Here is a 20283-nt window from a genome sequence, read left to right as displayed (position 1 = left end):
CTTGACACACGAGTCACATGACTTGAATTCTCTACCCATAAGACCGTTGGCTTCCATGACTGAAAGAGAGTTAGGGAAAAGTGAAATGTCAACAAATGTTTTTTTTGTTGTTTTCAGGCCGTCTCTGCAGGGATGTCCAGCTCTCGGCCCACCAGTCACCATGCATGCATGTGTGCATTACGGTTACCACTTGTCCTCATTTTTCCAATGTTATCCTCTTGTTTAGGCAGCTGTCCTGGGAATTCTAGGTCTTCCAGGTACTCCTTGTCGTCCTTTCCCCGCACCTCCGATTAGCAGGGTTGTATGTTGAACTTGTTTCGGACCATACGTAGCCAACCGCGCTAATCGGAGGTGTGGGGGAAGAGCAAACTAAACACAAAAAGCAGTTCTAAAGAAATTAGTTTTCAATATAAATTTCAAAGTGCGTAGCTCCAGGAACAGCGTTCCAGACGGCCGCAGAAGCACATCGATGACTAGCCAAAAGCCGCTGCAAAGATGACTGGAATTCACGTGACGATGCTCCTTGACGAGATCAGCAAATAGGGCCAAAGGCGTAACCTATGGCTGAGCCTATGAACCCGCGTCACGAAATCGAACCTTGTCGGTAGCCGTGAAAACGCAGCATCTCTCTCAGTGGCGCTGGCTCAGTGACTGAAGCCAAAGAACTTCATGGCCCAGAGCCATCCAAGGCAACCGGGGGAAACATTACCAAGTTTCCACGGGGTATATGACCCAATTTGACATGAGCTGGCCTGCGTTGGACCAATTCCTCCCAGAACTTCAGTTGAAGGGCAACTTGAGTTCTATAATCAAGTAAATAAATACAAGTGCAGTTTCCACGATTGTTCGAGTGACAGGACTTGTGTTGTCACGCGTGTTGGCCAGGTCTTTCCAAGAAACACTTCAAAGCAACACTTAACCAGAATCGCATGTAGAGATTGGGCTGCTGACAAAAATTAAATGTTATTTATTCCATGTTAAATTAAACTGTTAAATTAAAAGCAACCATCTGCAACATCTGCGGTTGACAAGGTTGGTGATGTATGTCCTCTCTAATGTGAGGAATCCAGGCTAGCCCACTATTCCAGATGGACCCAGAAAATTCAGCTGCAACCCAAATTCATGGCCAACATGAGTTGAATAACAAGAAGCACACACAACTGGCATGAAAAATTTAGTTAAAACCCAGGGTTCTGTGTCTGATAGAAACGAAGTGCATGGCTCTTGTGCTCAAATTCAAACGGGACTCCAATTTAAGAATTACAATGATAATAAAACGCATAATAATATAAAGTCACGTTAGAGAACCTCGCTCATCAAATGACCACTGAGGCAGTGCTCACCTCTATTGGCAGTCCGAAGCCAGTGGAGGAAATTCAACATTCCTATGGCAAGGTTTGTTATTCTACGAGCGCTACTGTTGACTTACACAGGGCGGTTGCCAGTGGGTCAATTCCGGATGGATGATAACGACGGTAACATTGGATGAACAAAACTCGAGACTAGAATGGGCGATTCATAACTTGGGCAGCAGCTTACAATAAATCAACAGTGTCAACAATGTATTGTTTGTTGACACTTCTTAGGCACCTCCGATTCGCAGGGTTGGCTACGTAGGGTGCGAAAGAAGTTCAACATGCGTACATACAGCAGGTTAAAATTAATGACGCATTGAAACACTGGACACACATTCAGGAGTTAATTAAAATTGGTAATGCGCATTAAATCGATGGTGATTTTACATGCCCAAGTGAATTTCTAACCGTTGTGCAATATGCTCCAAATTGCGGTAAAAGATAAAAGTTGTGATTCCATTTATAGGTCAGGTTGAATTTTCAGGCGTTTTTAAGTGCCACCAATTTGATTTTGTTGGCAGGATAACAGCTTCGAAGGGCCACAGAGTACGGTATGGTTTTATCAGCGCAGCAAACGGGTCCAATGTTAAAAGCACCGATGAATTAAAGAAAAGTCCAAGCCCAAAAACTTTTTAAATGGAAAACTCACATCCAGACTTTAGATTAATATTACATTTTGTACGTAATATAATGTAAAGTCGTGGCTGAACAAAACATGCGAGTTAGCTTTTTGTTGAACACCAAATACTAAAACTCACGAAAAAATAAGAATCTGTTCTTCAAATACAAATAATGATCGTGGGTTCATATACCATTTGAATTTCCAATACAATCACCAAATGTAATGAAACTGGAGGATCTCGCAATAATTGTTAACAAGAGTTTCTGGCTAAGATGATACTCTAGAATTCACAGCCTATGGAAAGCAAGTATATTTAAGCGCACACAACATTTGAAATTAATTATAAACACAATATTGTGAAGGTTGAGAAAAAAATTACATATGGGACATATTAAAAACCAAATGTTTTGGTTTCATAAATGCGCAGCCCACAATTTAAACAATTATCCCATCATTACATGCCGAGCACCCAAGCCACAGTAGCACGACCGTGGCCATGCAAGCCAAACTATGGACCATACTGTAATCCACTGTAGTCTGCGCTCCTTCAACGGAGGAGGAATACATACCTGTCAACCCCTTATCAGAGCCTACCTTATTACAGACCCCGTGCCCTTATAAATCTCAACGTTCATCCTATACACTGCACTATACACTCCACTATTCTATACACTCCACTATACTAGACACTATACACTACACTACGATACATTACACCACGATACACTACACTATACACTCCACTATACAATACACTATACAACGATACATTACACTACTATACACTACACTACTATACACTACTACATATCTGTCAAGCCTTTATCAATGCCTACCTTATTACAGACCAATTCAGACCTTATTAGTCACCCCGTGCCCTTATAAATCTCAATGTTCACCCTACAAAGTCCCATCACAAGGGAGAAACACAAAAACAAATATACAAATATTTTTTTACTCAATTTCCCTGTACAAGAATACGGGTAAACCGTATGGGTTGACAGGTATGGGAATATCAGAACTACACAATATTCTGATTTAAAGCTTTCGTGACTGCAGTAATTCATATTCTTAGCTCTTTCGGTAAAGTCACGTTATTATTTTATTGTTTCCCTTCAACGTGACTTTACCGAAAGAGCTAAGTATACACAATATTCCTCTGCTGAATCCCATTTTGTTGTGGCTAGCAGAACTCGACATTGGCATTTTAGCTCCTGAACATATTACTGAACATCATGCGCAACAATAGATTATAATGCAGAGCACTTGGAGGACGAACCCTTGATGAAGTGAGCCTGCACAAGGATTCTGCAGGGTCAGCCGACTGCAGGGCAATACTTGACGTTGTAAATGAATGAGTTATTTAAGATGAATGCTTACCGTGTACCCCGAATCCATCGGCGTGCCTGTCGATGGACAGCTTCAGCTGCCCTGGAAAGCAAACACAAATTACTAACCGTATATTATTAGCAAAAGCAAAGCAATTGTATTAGCAGTAGGACACAAGCACAATAAAACATACATACTGACGATATTCCTTGTTAACTTTGCCCTTTTACATAAAAAAAATATCTGCCAGAATTGTTGTACAATGGCCCTTGCCCAGAGTAGAGGCCAACATAAAATATAAATGTTTTACATTTAAAGGCAGTGCATAAGAGAAATGTAATGTTTTATTTATTTTGTATTTTTATGTATTTGTGTAAAACGCCCATGCTATTTCAGTTAATCCCACACATTTCCCTGATGCCTTAATTTTGCAAAACTATTCCCATTTTTTTTTAAACCGTACAACTCAGCAACGAGGGTGATCACTGCGCAGATGGAGCCATTACATCAGAGATGCATTGTTTGCAATGTGAGACCATGAGGGATGGTGACAACTTGAGGCGGCCTTCATCCAGCAGTAGATAGAACATAGATTATGATGAAAATTATATATGATTTGCATTGCAAAAAAACTTTTTTATTATTATTTACATGAGTCAAAGGTCAAATGTGCTTCATAACTCATCGCTAAAACCATTGGTCCATATATTTTTTTCCAGTCAGATTCTTCTCCAATTTGGCTCTGTACCACGAAATCTACCCAAGTGTTGTGACCGACAGATCGACTCACGGGCGGGAAAACAAAATTTCTTATGGAGTAGATTACAAACAACACTTACGAATTTGATTTGAAGCTTTCGTGACTCCAGGAATCCATACTCTTTGGTTCTTTCGGTAAAGTCACGTAGGTAGAAAAAAAAAATAGATCACGACGTTTCGATCGCAACACAAGCAATCGTCATCAGGTGGCAGTTTTTTCTTGCTGTGGTTGTCCCACCTGATGACAATTGCTTGTGTTGCGATCGAAACGTCGTGATGTATTATTTTTCTACCTACGTGACTTTACCGAAAAAACCAAAGAGTAAATTTTGATTTAAAGCTTTCGTGACTGCAGTGATTCATATTCTTGGTTTCCCTTCAACGTGACTTTACCGAAAGAACCAAGAATATGAACCAAAGAGTACTTATTAATCTGTCATTTTTATTTTCCATGGGATTTCTTCCACCAGTTTAAATAAAGTGGGGGCGCAGTCAGACACACACACACACTTATAGAGAGCATATGTCTGTATGTATAGAGTTATTCATAGAGATATACAGACACTCAAGAGTCTGTGTCCATATAGGGTTGCTCAGAGATATACACACATTCAGAGCCCGTGTCTATGTAGGGCTGCTCAGATATATATGCATGCACTTAAGTGTGTGAAAAGCACTGCAACAGTCAGGATTGACCTCGTCAGCCATCATTGTTGTTTCAATGGGACAGCCATCAATATAAAAACACCAACATTTTAAAAGTAGTGTCCAGGTTACATATAGTATCACCATATTAAGAGGGACATGTGAAAATACGGTAGAGTGTTGAGCATCACTCACATGACCATTAATTATTAAGGGCATTGACCTGCTGGGCGTTAGTGAATAGTAAGGCAGGCAAACAGGGCAGCCTCATTGCGATATACGATCCTTGGGCCCAACGTGGCTTATTGGCACTATCCAGTGTGACAAATGCTGTCTGTAATTTTCTTGGAGCATTTTGCACCTAGATTACAAATGTGTGTGCTGGCAAGGTGTTCATGGTAGCTTTGTATTATTAAAATGTCGTTAGAAATGGATGCCGTCATATGTTTATTGGAGGATATCATTTTTTAAAATTAGAAATGTGTTACGAAACATCTCCGAAACATGAAATAATTATTTTAAGTTTTCCGATTATAAAAAATACAGTATATATGCTAAACTTTATATTAATGGTGAATACAGCCCGTAGTGCACACTAAGTATAAGCAGAAGCCATTCTGTACCTCAACAGATAAAAAACTATATTTAGTCCATCAGCCTATTGGCTTTGAAGCAGCATTGTTTTTTTGAAGTAAGCAAACACTGGCCTGGTTTCAACCTTCTGGGTATCATCAGCAGCCAGGCTTGTTAAACAAACGGTGCTGAATTACCAGATGTTATTGGCACTCCACCGATAACATTGAAATCCGTTAAACAAAAAAAGCAATACCTATACAACTATGAAATCTAGCAGCATTTGCCACTTTAAGTGGCACTGAGCAACTCCCTTGACTCATTATATTATATTATATGTTTTATAAAAAAAACTATTATTTACTAGGTAAAGCCCACTGAGCTTTAGCCCTTTTTCATAGAAAGACGTGTCCACAGACGGTAGCTCACATGTGGCAATTTAGAGTAGCAGCCAAATCATTTAAATGTGCGTTTCTAAAAGTGGAGGGAAAAGTTGGAAAACCCGGAGAAACATCTATGTGACCACCATGGGGAAGAGACAGAGAGAGAGAACAGGCGGCTTCCCAGTACACTACTACAGATGTCCTACTGGACAGTTGTGAAAACGAGCTTCATAGCGCATCGGCATGATCATGGTCAGGATAGAACCACCGACTGCTTGCGTACCAAGCGAGGGAGATAACATCTCCTCGTCACTGCGACGCTCGCTCCTGGGCTAATAGCTGCACTGGCAAAGTGTGTGTTAAGGGGTGGTGGGGGCGGGTGCTGAAATAAAAGCGCTGCCCATTGATGGCGAGGTCATCCGTGTCAAGCGACGCATGCGGGGACAAAGCTCCACGCCCCGCCACACGCTGAGCCTTTCTCCGGCCCAAAGAAACTCACAGCTGGCGAGGTTGACTTTTTGAAATTAATGCGAGCGTGGCACGAGGGTGGAAGGGAAGGATTTGAGTAGGAACGCGACGTAATATACATCACTCGGAATATGAAAAGGCACGCTGCCGTGGTTTAATAGGCTGGACTTGCAATCCGTGGGTCGCCGGATCGATTTCATCTCCCAGCCAAGGCAGTTGGAATCATGCGCAGGTTTCTTAAATCCCCCACCGCCTCTTGTCCACCCAGCATTATTAATAGGTACAGCACAGTTAGTGGATCGGCAGCTAGCCTGTGGTGGGGTACAAGGCTGTAGCCATGGAGTCAATATTGGGGGGGGGGACCACATCTTCCAGGGGGTGTGGGGGTCCCAACCCAGAAAAAATATCTAAATTTTAAAACTAATTTCCTGCCTAAAATATAAAAAAAAATTCACTAACACATGGAACGGACTGTTTATTTATTTTTTTACAATAATGTCTAATAGTGTATATTGTATTACATTGCTCTGTTTTTACTTTTTTTTTTACCATTTTTTGTTTCATCGTATGTAACGGCAGAGATTAGGGATTAACAAAGTACAACTATAACCACAATCATATAAACAGAAATCTATGCATTGATTTATATGAAGACAAGTCCAGATATTGTGGCCAAGGTTGAGCAAATTGTTGTTTTTATTTACATAGCATAGCAATTATTTTTTATAACAATATATTGGGGGGGGACATTTTGAGCATATTTGAATATTTGGGGGGTATGTGTCCCCCCCCAATATATATTATAATTACGGCCTTGGTGGGGTATAGTGTGGGTACTCCTACCTCTTCCAAGATGTCTGGCCAGCATCGAAGTGTAGGATAAATACATTTTATAGGAGCTCTGTAGAGCTCCCTCGAGTGGAGGCCCTTCCCACCAGCAGTGTCATGAGCATGCAATTGTAGGACTACGCCTTCACATTCTACAGCCGCCATGAGAATGAAGGGAAGAACTTGAGTGAGAGTGCATCATAGCACTATGTCAGCTGCGTGGACATTCAATCTATATGCTCAGTATGCTAAGAACAAGGCCACAAAGCCTTCGCCAGACTCTCAAATGGAAATGAACGGCAGAATGCGTTCGAAGTACCGACTAAAGAGAGGCTTCAAAAGTCGGGCTCAGCATGAACGCGAGCAAGACAGAAGGCCATGCACAGCAACATCGCGTACGCAAAAAGAGGATGGGAGACGTCTGTCAGCGGTGCACAACCGTAAACACACGTCAGAAGTCGCGTGTGACGAGGACCGCGACTGAAGGCAAGCAGATTAATTGGCGATTCTACATTGGCAGTGGTGGACAAGCACGCATTTAAAAAAAAAAACTCCCCACACATTCGTCAATAAAAAACGTGGCCTTCGGCGAAACAATATCGAATAATACGCGACGGTTTGAGCAATTACCCTTGTTCACAGCTAACGGTGCTTCTCCAGTCCCCGTGTCTTCTGTCCCTAATCAGGCTCCTATCACGTGGAGGGAGTTCAATATCAGACATCCCGCCAGACCACAAAGGGTATTACGATCCACTGCTGGATGAAGATCTCCCTAGGTTGTTACAATTCATCGCGGACTCGCATTGCAATGATCCATCTCGCTGCTGCACACAAGCGGAGCTAATTTCTCCATCTCCGCGGTGGGCGTGTTGCGTCTTTATGGAGTTTTAGAAATGTTTAAGCTCTCGTCTCATTCGTATTTTACTTAGTTGTGGGTTGAGAAAAGTCTTGCAAAATGAAGACATCAGGCAAACATGTGGGACTTAATATCAACTCCCATAGGCAATGTACGACAACACATACGAACACTGCCTCAAAACATAACATATATTTCATATAGGCCTTTATATGGAAAATCAGCTTATATGTGCGATTATTTAAAAAAAAAGTGGTGATGATATGAAATGGCTCACGTTTACGCACATTTTTTTTCACTCAACATTGATTCCAGATACGGCATTGATGCAACTCACCACGTATAAAACCTGGTGCAAAAAAGCGGAGCGTCGAATGAACCGTAACGTTACTCTCGTGCAAACCTTTTCATTGCCTTGTTTTGAAAATAAAAAAAATGGTAACCAACTATCACGAGTGTCTCACCATGCCAAGCTGGTCACCACTGGGGGGGATGGTGAAAGTGAGCGAAGGATGGTTCGGATATCACTGGCCGCTGATGTTAGCCGTGGCAGGGAATCGAACTCAGGTCACCGCGTGCGTAGCGCAGTGCGCTAACCACTGTTCCACCATTCCGTCAACTGATGAGAATCACCACTTTATTATGTTGACCACGGATGTAGTCATACAGCAGCCTGTAGCATCTGTTATGCATGCATGTCTCTCAACCGCACATTCGCTCAAGCCCACATAGCTTTTGGAGATCCGATTGAGATCGGGTACATTCCAAGCGACGGTTTTTACGTGTCGAGCGTGTGACGATACGCCAACGCCATAATTACCAGAAATACCTTTGCTTTTTCGTAAGCACGTTAACACACACGGTGGTCACATTGGAAACACACAGAGGCACGTCCCAACAGGAGTTACCATAGACAGCGGTGGGCCCCCACACATCAAGAATTCTCGAAACATTCTCCATGTCAAACCTGTACTCTCCCATTGGGAAATCACAATTAATAACAGTCAAGCTATACTTAAAACCCCCTTTATGTGCATTCCTGTTGATAACCTTACTGCGCAGGGTTAAGTGGTAATGTCTGTAAAGAGACCGACCATTACACTTTGGAGCTGAACTGAATGTTGGGGGCTCCGGGGCTACGATGTTGCACTACGTACAATTCGGTGTTCTCAATCTTCCATAAGAGGTTTTTTTTGGGTTAGATCGCGTATATATGTGTCGTTGAACCTGCTACCATCCGACACAGCCAACTAGTAAGGTTTGTCACGTAAACAGAACATGGCAATTCGTCACGCCGGTCAGCGTGTGTGCTGGTGAAGATGAAACCTCTATTATGGATGATACTGGTCGCGAAAGCCTACGTGTTAAACGTTCCCAATCTTGTAACACAATTTTTTTTCGCGCAAGGTTTTAACAGTCGTGCCATGCGGCTCTCCGACGTGTTTTCGGGTTGTACTTCGCATTGTTCTGTGCGACATCCAACTTTTCACTCCACGTGCCGAGAGCTTCTTCGGGAAACTAATTGAGCAGCTCGCTTTTGCCTGTGATCACACATTGCGTTGACTGATGCTGCTGGTCTTGCTGGTTCATGATGCTGATTGGCTCAAATCTCTGTGATGGAGTCGGGCAAATGCTGTTTTTCTTCGTCTGGGAGGAAAGTAGAGGGCCTGGACAAAGCTCACCACACGTGCATACGAGTGGAAACCAGAGAAAGGCAACACTATTTAATCGAGTGACTCAATTGTTTAATTAACTCCCCGAAGAAGCTCCCAGCTCATGGAGTGAAACATCATCGGGTATCATGCCGACAAACACCACCGTGGTACGACAAGAAAGCATGGAGGGCGACACAGCAGGGCTGTGAGCGTCTGCATGTGTCAGTTCAACACGTAGGCTTTCACGACCAGTAAAATCTGCATGTCGCCTGGTGATTCGCGTTGTAATTACTGGAGAAACGTCGTACTCAAATTGTAAATGCTGTGGCTTTTTTTTAAAGTGACAAACCTTACCAATTGGCTGTGTTGGGTGGTGGCGGGTTTAGCGACATATTTATATTCTTGCGATCTAGCCCAATAAAACTTATATTATGGTTTAACACGCAGTAGGCTTTCACAACCAATATCATCCATAAGAGTTTTTTTTTGGGTTACATCGCGTGAATATGAATGTGTCGTTAAACCCGCCACCACCCGACACAGCCAATTTGTAAGGTTTGTCACGTAAACAGAACGTGACAATTTGTAACTAGTACAGCACACCGGTGTGTTGTTGTAAATGTTGTGGCTTGGCTCTCATTCACACCGGTGTGCTGTACTAGATACGAATTGGCACGTTCTGTTTACGTGAAAAACTTTACTAATTGGCTGAGTCGGTGGTGGCGGGTTTAACAACATTTATATATTTACGCGATCTAACCCCAAAAAAACCTGTATTATGGACTCTATTAAGGTCTACATTTGCATATTTCATTCCTGTACAAAATTGAGTAACCTTTAGTTCTGCCTCTTCCTGATCATCCCCCTATGCAACCCCTTAACACAGAAACTAAAGGAAAACTAAAACAAAGAAAAAACCCTTTTATAATATTTTTGTAAAAAAATTTATAAACGGCTCGCATTCATAATATTATGTCATAGACACCAGTCTGCCAAATTGTGAAACAGGGACTTGCACGTTCATGCTTTAAAGTCCTTAGAATAACCACATCACTCTGTGGTTAAACTAGCTACAAGAGTGAGGGGCGCTGAATTTTGTACAGTACAAGTATTCTGAACTCACTTGTGCAACATTATTGTCAAGGGTTCAAACAAACTACCGTTCACGTGATTGAGACAACATTGCCTACGACCACATCACCCTGAGTGTGCCCAGTCTCGTCAGATGAGAATACGTAAGGAGGTGTGAGCTTGTTTAGTAATTGGATGGAAGACTTCCTGGCAATTGGGTGTAGCTGGTCGTGATGTTAACTGCCCCGCCTGGTGCACAGGAGGCGTGGGTTCGATCCCAACCCTGACGCCTGTATATTTGGAGTTTGCGTGGATTTTTCTCTGGGTCCTCCGGTTTTTGCCTCCTAATTTGGAAACATGCATTTATGGTATTTGGCTGCGACACATTTCCACGTTATAAGCCACTTCGTTTCGCTATCATTTGTGGACAGGTAACTTCTGACAAAGAGCTTTATAGCTCAGTGGGTCTTATCAGGTAAAATAAAAAATAGTTTAGTAGGCTAGTTTTTTTAGATGCCAGCAATGCAATCGATTCTCGAATCTATTTGTGCCAAGCCTTGATTATTACTCCTTCGTATGATTCCATTTTCTCCAGGTGCTCCAGTTTCATCCTACCTGTCAATCGCGCATTGACTGAATTGGCCAAAACATTCCAATGCAGGAATACCATACAGAGAACAGTCTTGACATTCAGTGAGGTCCTCGGATAAATAAAAGGCCGTTATGATTGTGATAATATAAATTAATAACGCTTTTTTTCAGCTGCAAAAAAAATTGCTGGATTGGAAAACTGGTGGCAGTCAGGTAATTCAGTGGCCTTGCGAGAGCCCGAAGGTGGAACTGCTGAGATCGTGGGTTCAAGTGGTGAGTTTCAGTCACCTGTGGTGAAACTGGGTTCCCAAGCGCAGCAAATAATGAACAAAAACCTCATCTAGTAAAATACGTAGCACGTCACTTAATTAGGTTATTCACGCCCCAATACTTAAAACACGCTCAAAATCCTCTCAGCTGCAATCCTATTACCTGCAGAAGCTGTAGGGATTCCACAAACTCATTTAATCCACAATTACACACGATTATCCATAGTTTTTGCTGCATATTATTTCCCTGAGAGGCTTTGTATCTATCAGATTTTTCGATGGAGAAGAGGAGCCACGTGGTAAATCCTTCCTAATATTCACAATATTTTCCGAGGATACGTAAAGACAATTCGCGGATAACAGAATCCGAGACTTTCCTCCCCCACATCACCACAGTTATCAAGAGTCCTACCATATATGGGAGCCACGGTGGCGAGATGTTAACTACCTCGCCTGGTATACAGGAGGTCGTGAGTTCGATCCTGACCCCGATGCCTGTATATTTGGAGTTTGCGTGTCTCTCTCCCCGTTGTCACGTGGATTTGTCTGCGGATCTTCCGGTTTTTCCCTCCACATTTAGAATCAACATGCGTTCTAGAGTACTGGATTTGACAGTTAACAGGTCCCTGCAGGGTGGGCTGGTAGGACAAGTCTCTGCGCTTTCTATTGCTGATTTTACACCCAACAGCACGAGATTTCACTTCGTTAAAGTATTGAAAGGAGACGGACGGACGGACACATTAATCTATTGCAGGCTGGTACACTCAGTTTACAACTTCGTTCCTACCAGTATAAATTTCCACGTAAACCACTTCATTGAGCTATCAGGTGTGGCCAGGTCGATTCTGAAAAAGAGCTGTATAGCTCAGTAGGCCTTACCTGGTAAAATAAAAAAGTTACGTTTTCAGTTTATATGCGCATACTGTACTGCCACACATCTGCTTAACAGGGAAAATTAGATGTGTGTGCCACTACATTGGGTGGATATAAGGCAACTGAAGCGGATCTCAACAGAACTTCTAGAAACTTCCAAAGACTGTTCCCTAACACGGGATGATGCACTACTGCCGGGGAGAGTTTTCGAACAAAACATTCCTGCATCTCATTACGTGACACCAATGCCAATAGCGCATTTAGAATATAACTTGGGATATAAAAAAACACGTTCTAAAAGAAAACCGGCGAGACTGGTAATGTGTCACAGAATGTCCTTAAACAGCCTCCAGCTAGGAAAGGAGGGTGCTTGTTAAACACGTTTTCAAGACGTGGAAATCCCGTGCCTTCGTTAAGTACCTATTGGCAAGGGTCCGGAAATGCACGGGATTATGCGATCGTTGTGAGTGTCCGACAAACAACCCGGGCTGCGTGAGACTTGTCAGCTCTGCCACACACAAGAGCGCGATTTTTTTTCCCTCCAAGCTGAACGGGGGGGAGGTGGGAAGTATTCACCACCCGTCAATTAACGGATTCACGTAGAAAAAAAATGTTTACTCAGTACACGGACGCAGTGCAGCCCCTGAAATATCCTACACATGTCATTGTTGGTGGCAGTGCGTCCAATAGAGGGAGCCATAGAGGGCCCTTTAAAACATATTTTGATCTTCTCTTCCATGCTGGCCAGATGTCTTGGAAGGGGTAGAATTACCAACACCACACCGCACCATCTGCAACTTGCCGATCGACTAATTGTGGCTGTAACCCATCTCGCGCTTCTGCGGCCGTCTGAAACGCTCTTTCTTCAAACATTAGGAAGCCACTGGAGTTATGAACTTTTAAATCTACATCGAAAGCTAATTTCTTTAGAACTGCTTTTTGTGTGTCAGTTTGTTGTCCTTCCTCTGCACCTCCGATTAGCTTACGCACGGTGCGAAAGAAGTTCAACATACATACATAGAGTTAGGGGCATTAAATATTCCTGCAGGGCCGGGTGATCAAACCGACGATCTGTGGATTGCAACTCCTGCGGGCGAACCATAACCAGCACGGCAGCAGCATCCCATGTTCTCACTCGGTACAGCGATCGTATATAATTGTGACAGGCAGAAATATGAAGACATTAATCGTGAAACAAATGTAAATCGAATGAAACACATTCCCGCAGAGGGGAGCTGGTAGGAACGTTGGGTTGCTCGGTCAGTGGCCAGGGTCAACGGCGGCACCACGTGGTGTATTCCGCAAATATGCCCGACTGTGAGGGTGGGCACAAGCCGGCGTGAGTAGGTTAAACGTTGCGTTTTATAAGGGCACCACGGGGTGACCAGCCCCTCCCCACCCAGCCCCACCCTACCCAGCCCCACCCCACACAGCCCCACCCCTCCCACCCCCCACCCTCCCCACCCAGCCCCTCCCTACCCTCCCCTTTCCACCCAGCCCCACCCCTCCCACGTGGACAGACATCCACAGACATCCACAATTAATCCCCTGCCTCCTGTGAATTAATCCCGGTTGGGCTTCCAGTCCACTACGTTTCCTACCAGTACAAGACAAGGGTTAGGAATTGGATACGACACGTTGTTCGAAGGAATGATGTCCGACGATCAGATCGCGGTATCACAGAACCACGTGGGGTGGTGACAGCATCGGGGCCGTCTATAAATGACGCCACGCCATTTTGGACGATTTTTGACCCCCCCCCCCCACCCTTCGTCACATAGCGTCACAAAAGCCAGACCCCCCCCCTCAAACATTACGTCACAAAGCTCTCCCCCCCCCCCCAAAAAAAAGCCACCACATGCTTCAAATCGCTTTAAACTATTGTCATTGTAGTGCGTATTTAATGTGGCCGCTGCACTCTGATGTTGTAGGAGAAAACATTTATTAAAAAGTCTATTTAATTAAGTAGAACGTGTTGTCTATATTTATTTAAAGTTGCGCATTTTGATGTGACGTCACATTTCTCAACCCCCCCCCCCCTCGTCACACATCGTCACAAATGTCCGACCCCCCCACCCCCTTAGGTGCGTGACGTCATTTATGGACGGCCCCATAGGGAATCCTTCATCCAACAGCAAATAGAAAATGGCAGGCGATGATTGTTCCAAGGCAGAAATACGAAACAAAAAACCAACACGCGGACGAGTAAGAAATGTCCATTAAGAGACGCATCCCAAGTGGGCTTGGACAGGGCGCGTCGCGAGAAGGATTCGCGGTCAATGGATCAGGCTGCTGATGAAGTGGCAATGACACGAGAGGGTGACCCCCACGGAGATGGAGCTGGTGACATAGGTTTACGTGCAAGAGGTGGATTCTGGCATCACAGGACCATAAGGGATGGTGATTGGCATGAGGAAGCCTTCATTTAGCGGCGGATAAAGCACTGATGAAGACAGTATTGTCAAAATGTAAACATGTCCACAGGGCAATCAGTGGACATTCTTGCTCATGTTATTATGCATTGCACAGTGCTCGTATGAGTACAATTAAGAATCACAATACCATTTCTTCTTAAGTCTATAATTAAAATTCACAAATGTGCCAAATGTTTTAAATGCAGCAATACAAGCTTGGCAGATTGTGTTTAGTAATACTTTATTCACTTTATCATTCCACAGGCGTTAAATCGTTTTGTTTTTGCTTTGCTTCACTACCTGCAGATTACGATTGATTCGAAATGTCAATGTTTGGCTATTAGACCGAGCCACTTAATATACATACAGTATAAATCAAGCTTTGTGGATGGCGCTCATTTTAAAAGTCGCACAGACCTAATTGAACGCTTGTTTTTATAAAAGCCAATCCGTATTTACTATTCCTGAAACACTGTGTAACTTTGTTCTTAAGGATTACTTTCTATGCCTGACTGCTGACCATGGGTGGGAAGGATTTGACTTGGGTCCAAGTGTCGTTCTATATTCCAGACAGGTGGGGCAACTCGAGTTAATTCAACGTCTTTCTAAATGAGGAGATGCACATTTATCATCAGCCTGCTCCGGATGAGCCAGCTGTGCTTAACTTAAATAAACAGACAAGGCGACTTCAGTTGCAACACCAGCTAAAGTCAACCGATCCAGGATGATTAGCAAGCGGGAGTGGGGCATAAGCTTCCCCAGCAGTATGCGGAGGGATGTCTCAACACCAAGCAGAGCCGTGTGTGCAAATAGAGGGAAGGATCGGCCCTAGAGACAGACACAGAACGAGACACTAAGAGACCGAAACAAAGACCTCCGTGTGACCCACACAGGCTCTTTGGCGAGTGGTGTTCGCGAGCAGCCGTGAAATGATTTTGCCGTACACACGAGAGGCTGGTGTGGCCAGCAACCACGCCCGGTCACCTTTGTCTCCCCAGCGCTCATGTTTACACACCGCACACAGGGACTCATTTAAGGCTGAGGTGAAGTAGGGGTGGGGGAGGGCAGGACCTCTTTACATAATAACCACTGAAGTTAGCCGTGGCAGTGAATTTAACTTGGAGTGCTAACCACTATGCTACCGCTTCTTTCCTACACAATAACGATGAGTGCAGAGAGACGCGGAGAGATGTAATTTTTGGAGAGGGTGGATGGAGGGGGTGTCCCGAATTAGCACGGTTGGCTACGTACGGTGCGAAAAAAGTCCAACATACATACAGACGACACTAATTGCAATTGCTCTAAACGTTTTGTTGTCCAGCATTGTTCCATTTGGGCAGACGGAACACCTATTAAGAGGGTATTCATCATTGGCTGCCAGGGATTACCCAGGGCCCGCATGCGGTGAAACCACCGACGGAACCCATCCCCGTGAAACCCACGGGCGCGCGCGATGCCGTGCGAGCATTCACTGCCGCTGTTTGGAAGGTCCTCGTCGGCGTGGCCACTCACGAGCGAGACGGCGGTGGGCGACTCGCGGAATTGCACGAAATGGCGAGTTCCCAAAAACAAAAGCAAATTTCACCCGGCCATTGCCGAGGTGACAACCGGGCAGGAAATGCAATTCGCTCGGCCATGAAGAGAGGACGTTTTTTTTTTTGTGAGAATAAAATAAATAAGTAAACACGTAAAAGACGTCCCCTGCGCATACACGTGAAGTCTCGCGGCCATTGCAAGCAGGTTTTGTTGTTGTTGTTGTTGCAGAAAGCAAACATTTTGTTGTTGTTATTCCTTTAAACATTATCGCCGCACATGATGCTCAACACAAATTGTCACGCAATTCCGGCTGCTGTGCCACACGCTGACCCCCTGCCCAACCACCGCCACCCACAGTCGTGCCCACGTGCGCAACTACGCACGTATGCTGCTCGCACGTGTTCAAACAGCAAATCCTCGATGCGTTTGCGCAACTCTGCTGCTGTGGCGTGCAAGCACCGGCACTAATCTGTGTTGCATGGCAATGCTTTAACTTTGCTATCCAGGCCACTTTGTGCTTTTTTGCTTTAAATAATAATGGGAATCCGCTGCTGGATTAAAGGGTCCCCCCCCTCTACCACGTCGTGTAGGTCATATGGTTTTTATTTATTTATTTACATATGTCAGTGTCTGGCCAGGTGCCTTAGGGGCAGAGCGAGTGGCTCGCGATCGGAGAGCTGCGAGTTCAGATCCTGGTTGGGGGTTAACTGAGAACAACCATCCCTCCAGTATCAATAAAAATTAGTGTACCACTTGGAAGTGGAGACAAGATCAGGTTGTCCTATGGATACGCTCGCCTCCGCCTTGGGAATGTGGAATTTCCACCACAGGCTCAGGGCTGTGAATGGGAGATAAGCACCGCCTCTGTGCACACTTTAGCAGGAAAGTACTTGACATAGTTAATACATAGCCCTGTGTCAATGTTCTGACAGCCACCCTTGGTGTTTAATTAAAACTCTAAATAGAATTTGGAAATGATTTTGCCGTACAGGTTTTTCAACAGGCATTGGTTCGTTACTTGCATTCGCGTTCAATAACTGCGATTGTCAATTAAGCATAACCAACACATAATGGGTCATCAATTTCACGTGAAAATCCTCGTGGGCACCTACATCGTGAATACTAAACGACCCGCACGGCTAGTCACAGTCAATCTGAAATTATGGGCAAACACTGCACAGCACACATCAAAGGCATGAAGACAATTTAGCACCGTCAGGTGAAACCATCCGAACCAATTACCGACAACTCAATTGAATGGTTCTGAATTTGGCGTCAGCCAGCAATTGTGGTGAGACAAATTATTCTGCAATTCTGTAATTGGGAAAGAAAATGCATTCCCCTGCAAAAGGGTGGGTGGGAGGGGGGTTTCTTTATTATTTGTAAACATGACACAATAGGGCTAATTTAATTGCTATGATGATATGCCATTTAAAAACAAATCAGAATAGCGCAAGGGCACGAAACGTAGCCTGGAGAAGATAAATAATACCAAGGGGAAGGAGACGCAAATGAATGTAGACTTCCCAACTTAAGATTTATCATCACGCGCTAATCTGAAATATTGCATTACAGTGATGAATTGTGCATTTACTGATTTCGAACACAGAAGCAAACTAAAACATACATCATATATATTTTGTTTACTCAAATATTAGCAAAGGTACAGCTGGTGCGACAACAGTAGCCGCCATTCGCCGCTGAGTGCCGGTGTTGTCACCGCAGCGTTTGTGTCAGACTCGGTACACAAAGACATGCACACACAAGGCCGAGCGTAGTGCGTTCGCGACTTGCATCACGGTTCGAAGCCAGCGGGCCGCCCTGGTTAATACTGCAGGTGTATTAACTGCAACAATACACGCCGTCGGCTCCACAGTGAACGTTACAGATCACGTGGTGTCGTTCGCAAGAAGAGGCCATTGCGTGCCGGCATGTTCGTGAAACATTTGAGAAATGACCTGTAAATTATTTAATTTGATCTGTACATATCAGCCATTGGTCCCAACTGCAAAAAAAAAACTTGGCAGGACCTTCCTGAAATATTCACGATACTCAGTGGGGCTCTCCCGGTTAGACAAGCATCATAATAATAGTACTCATGTAAGACACAATGTTAATATTTTTCTTCTTTGAAGAGATTGGAACATAGTATTTCGAATGGCCAAGAACACAATGCTGTATAAGAAATTGGATTCCTTAAATACAAGTTTTCACTAAATTTTGTTTCAACCATCCTTCTAAAACAAGGGTGGAGTGGTGGCACAGTGGTCTTCTTCTTCTGTCGTATGCCATTTTTGGTGATTGCAGCAGATTACAAATTGGTGTCGAGGATTTGATATCCATGCGACTGCTTCAGGAGCAGCCGCATGGGTGTTTCAGATCGCCGTTGAATGATCTGATTGGGCAGTCGTTCACGGCACAGGGGTCAGAGCACTACACGGACAAACCTGGCGACACAAGTCCAATTTTTCGACAAGAGCCAACATCAGTGGAGTGATATGTTAAGGCCGTGGCTCTTTCCTAGACCCTCTCTTTAGAACCCTACACTGACCACCAATAGTGAAGTGTGGTCTGACATGGCGTGGAGAGGCATTGATCATCCAGCAGTGGATCGACACACGGTTGTAATGAACGCCAATTTATGAACACAATGGAAAATGCCGAAACAATATTTGAGCTGTTGAGGGTTTTGTGACACCCTGAATCACCCCACCAAAAGCACGCGCCACTGAAAGAGACGGCGAACGGTTGAATTGGGGGGCCCATTACATACGGAGCTATACAGTACAATTGCGTTGACACCTTCGTGTTCAACAAATGTGTTCCAAAGAGGGAGCACTCGAAAGGTTTTTTTTTTATTTTCTTTCAGAGCGAGACGCGAAGAAAATCACCGTGACATAATCATATTGGGCTTCTTTGAAGCCACGGCTGTATTCGCTCATCTTATTATTGAACGATGTTGGAACAAGTGAATTCATGGTAAGGGATTTGCTGCTGTACGGTAATAATCTACAAAGAGTATGCTTAGTCATATAAACAACTGTTTCTAGCCACAGTGTAGGTCGATAATTGTATTGATAACCCAGATGAGAGCGCACTTAGTGACGATATCACAGATGACCTGGAATACAACATACAATAATACATATTGGTGATGAAAGGTCAAATACCACTACGTACATGATTCAATAATCAAGCAATATAGGAAATAAATTAGCACATTACAAGTAATATAAAGGCAAAACAAGCTGTGTAAAGTTTAGATAGAACTTTACATTTCAGTAACATTCCATTTAAATGAGGTATGAGTATTTGTTGAAAAAACGCATTGATATTGTCCAAGCAATTAGTGCATAATGGTCCATTAAAACACTGCAGACTGTTAAGGGGTGGCATTCAACTCATGAGATGCACTATTGTTCGATGCACGATGGGTCATGCACGTAATAAGATACCGTACCGTACACACCAAATAGATCATCGGTTCGTCAACTAAATCATTTATGAGCAGGCGAGATTCGGTATCACTTGAAGAGGCCGTGCATCAGCAAAGTAAATACAGGTATACAGACTCTGTATTTTAGTACTCTACAAGCTGAAGAAGCGATGGGCATAGAAAAGACACGTTAAGAAAGTCAAAGCATGCCAATAAAACGAACACGAAGTGGACTAATATTGCCAAACCAGAAATATTTTAGATTAACACATAACAGTAACCATTGCAATTGATTAACCATTTTAAAGAGAGAGGAACGAGGCATCTGTGTAAATTATAACATTAAACGTTGGTAATATAGTTTCCTTTGGGTTAGATCGCGTAAACATGTGTCGTTAAACCCGCCACCACCCCACACAGCCAATTAGTAAGGTTTGTCACGTAAACGGAACATGACAATTTGTTACGACTGTAGTTCAGCACACCGGTGTGTTGGAGAGCAAATCCACAACAATTACAATCCGAGTACGAAGTTTCTCCAGTAATTACAACCAGCATCATCAAGGTTTAACGACACAATGACATTTACACGATCTAACCCACCCCCCCCCCATATTATG

The 20283-nt window shown here is 43.8% G+C and overlaps 1 protein-coding gene across 2 annotated transcripts in view; it reads right to left on the bottom strand.

Annotated features, from left to right (window-relative positions):
• The window catches only part of LOC116953140 (regulator of G-protein signaling 8-like), a 164393-nt gene that overhangs the window by 143048 nt on the left and 1062 nt on the right, over positions 1–20283 (bottom strand). For both annotated transcript variants that reach the window (XM_032973014.2, XM_032973015.2), the window contains exons 2-3: positions 3358–3408; positions 1–59 (exon numbers count right to left, since the gene is read on the bottom strand). In XM_032973014.2, the coding sequence (XP_032828905.1) occupies positions 1–59; positions 3358–3408 (110 nt within the window). The remainder of the gene's footprint in view (positions 60–3357; positions 3409–20283) is intronic.

The sequence above is a fragment of the Petromyzon marinus genome, chromosome 50 (assembly GCF_048934315.1).
Source record: "Petromyzon marinus isolate PM22_M1 ecotype Great Lakes invasive population chromosome 50, UKy_Petmar_22M1.pri1.0, whole genome shotgun sequence".
In the NCBI taxonomy this organism is placed as follows: domain Eukaryota; kingdom Metazoa; phylum Chordata; class Hyperoartia; order Petromyzontiformes; family Petromyzontidae; genus Petromyzon; species Petromyzon marinus.
Note: the sequence above shows the minus strand (reverse complement) of the source record. Positions and strands in the feature narration are given on the sequence as shown.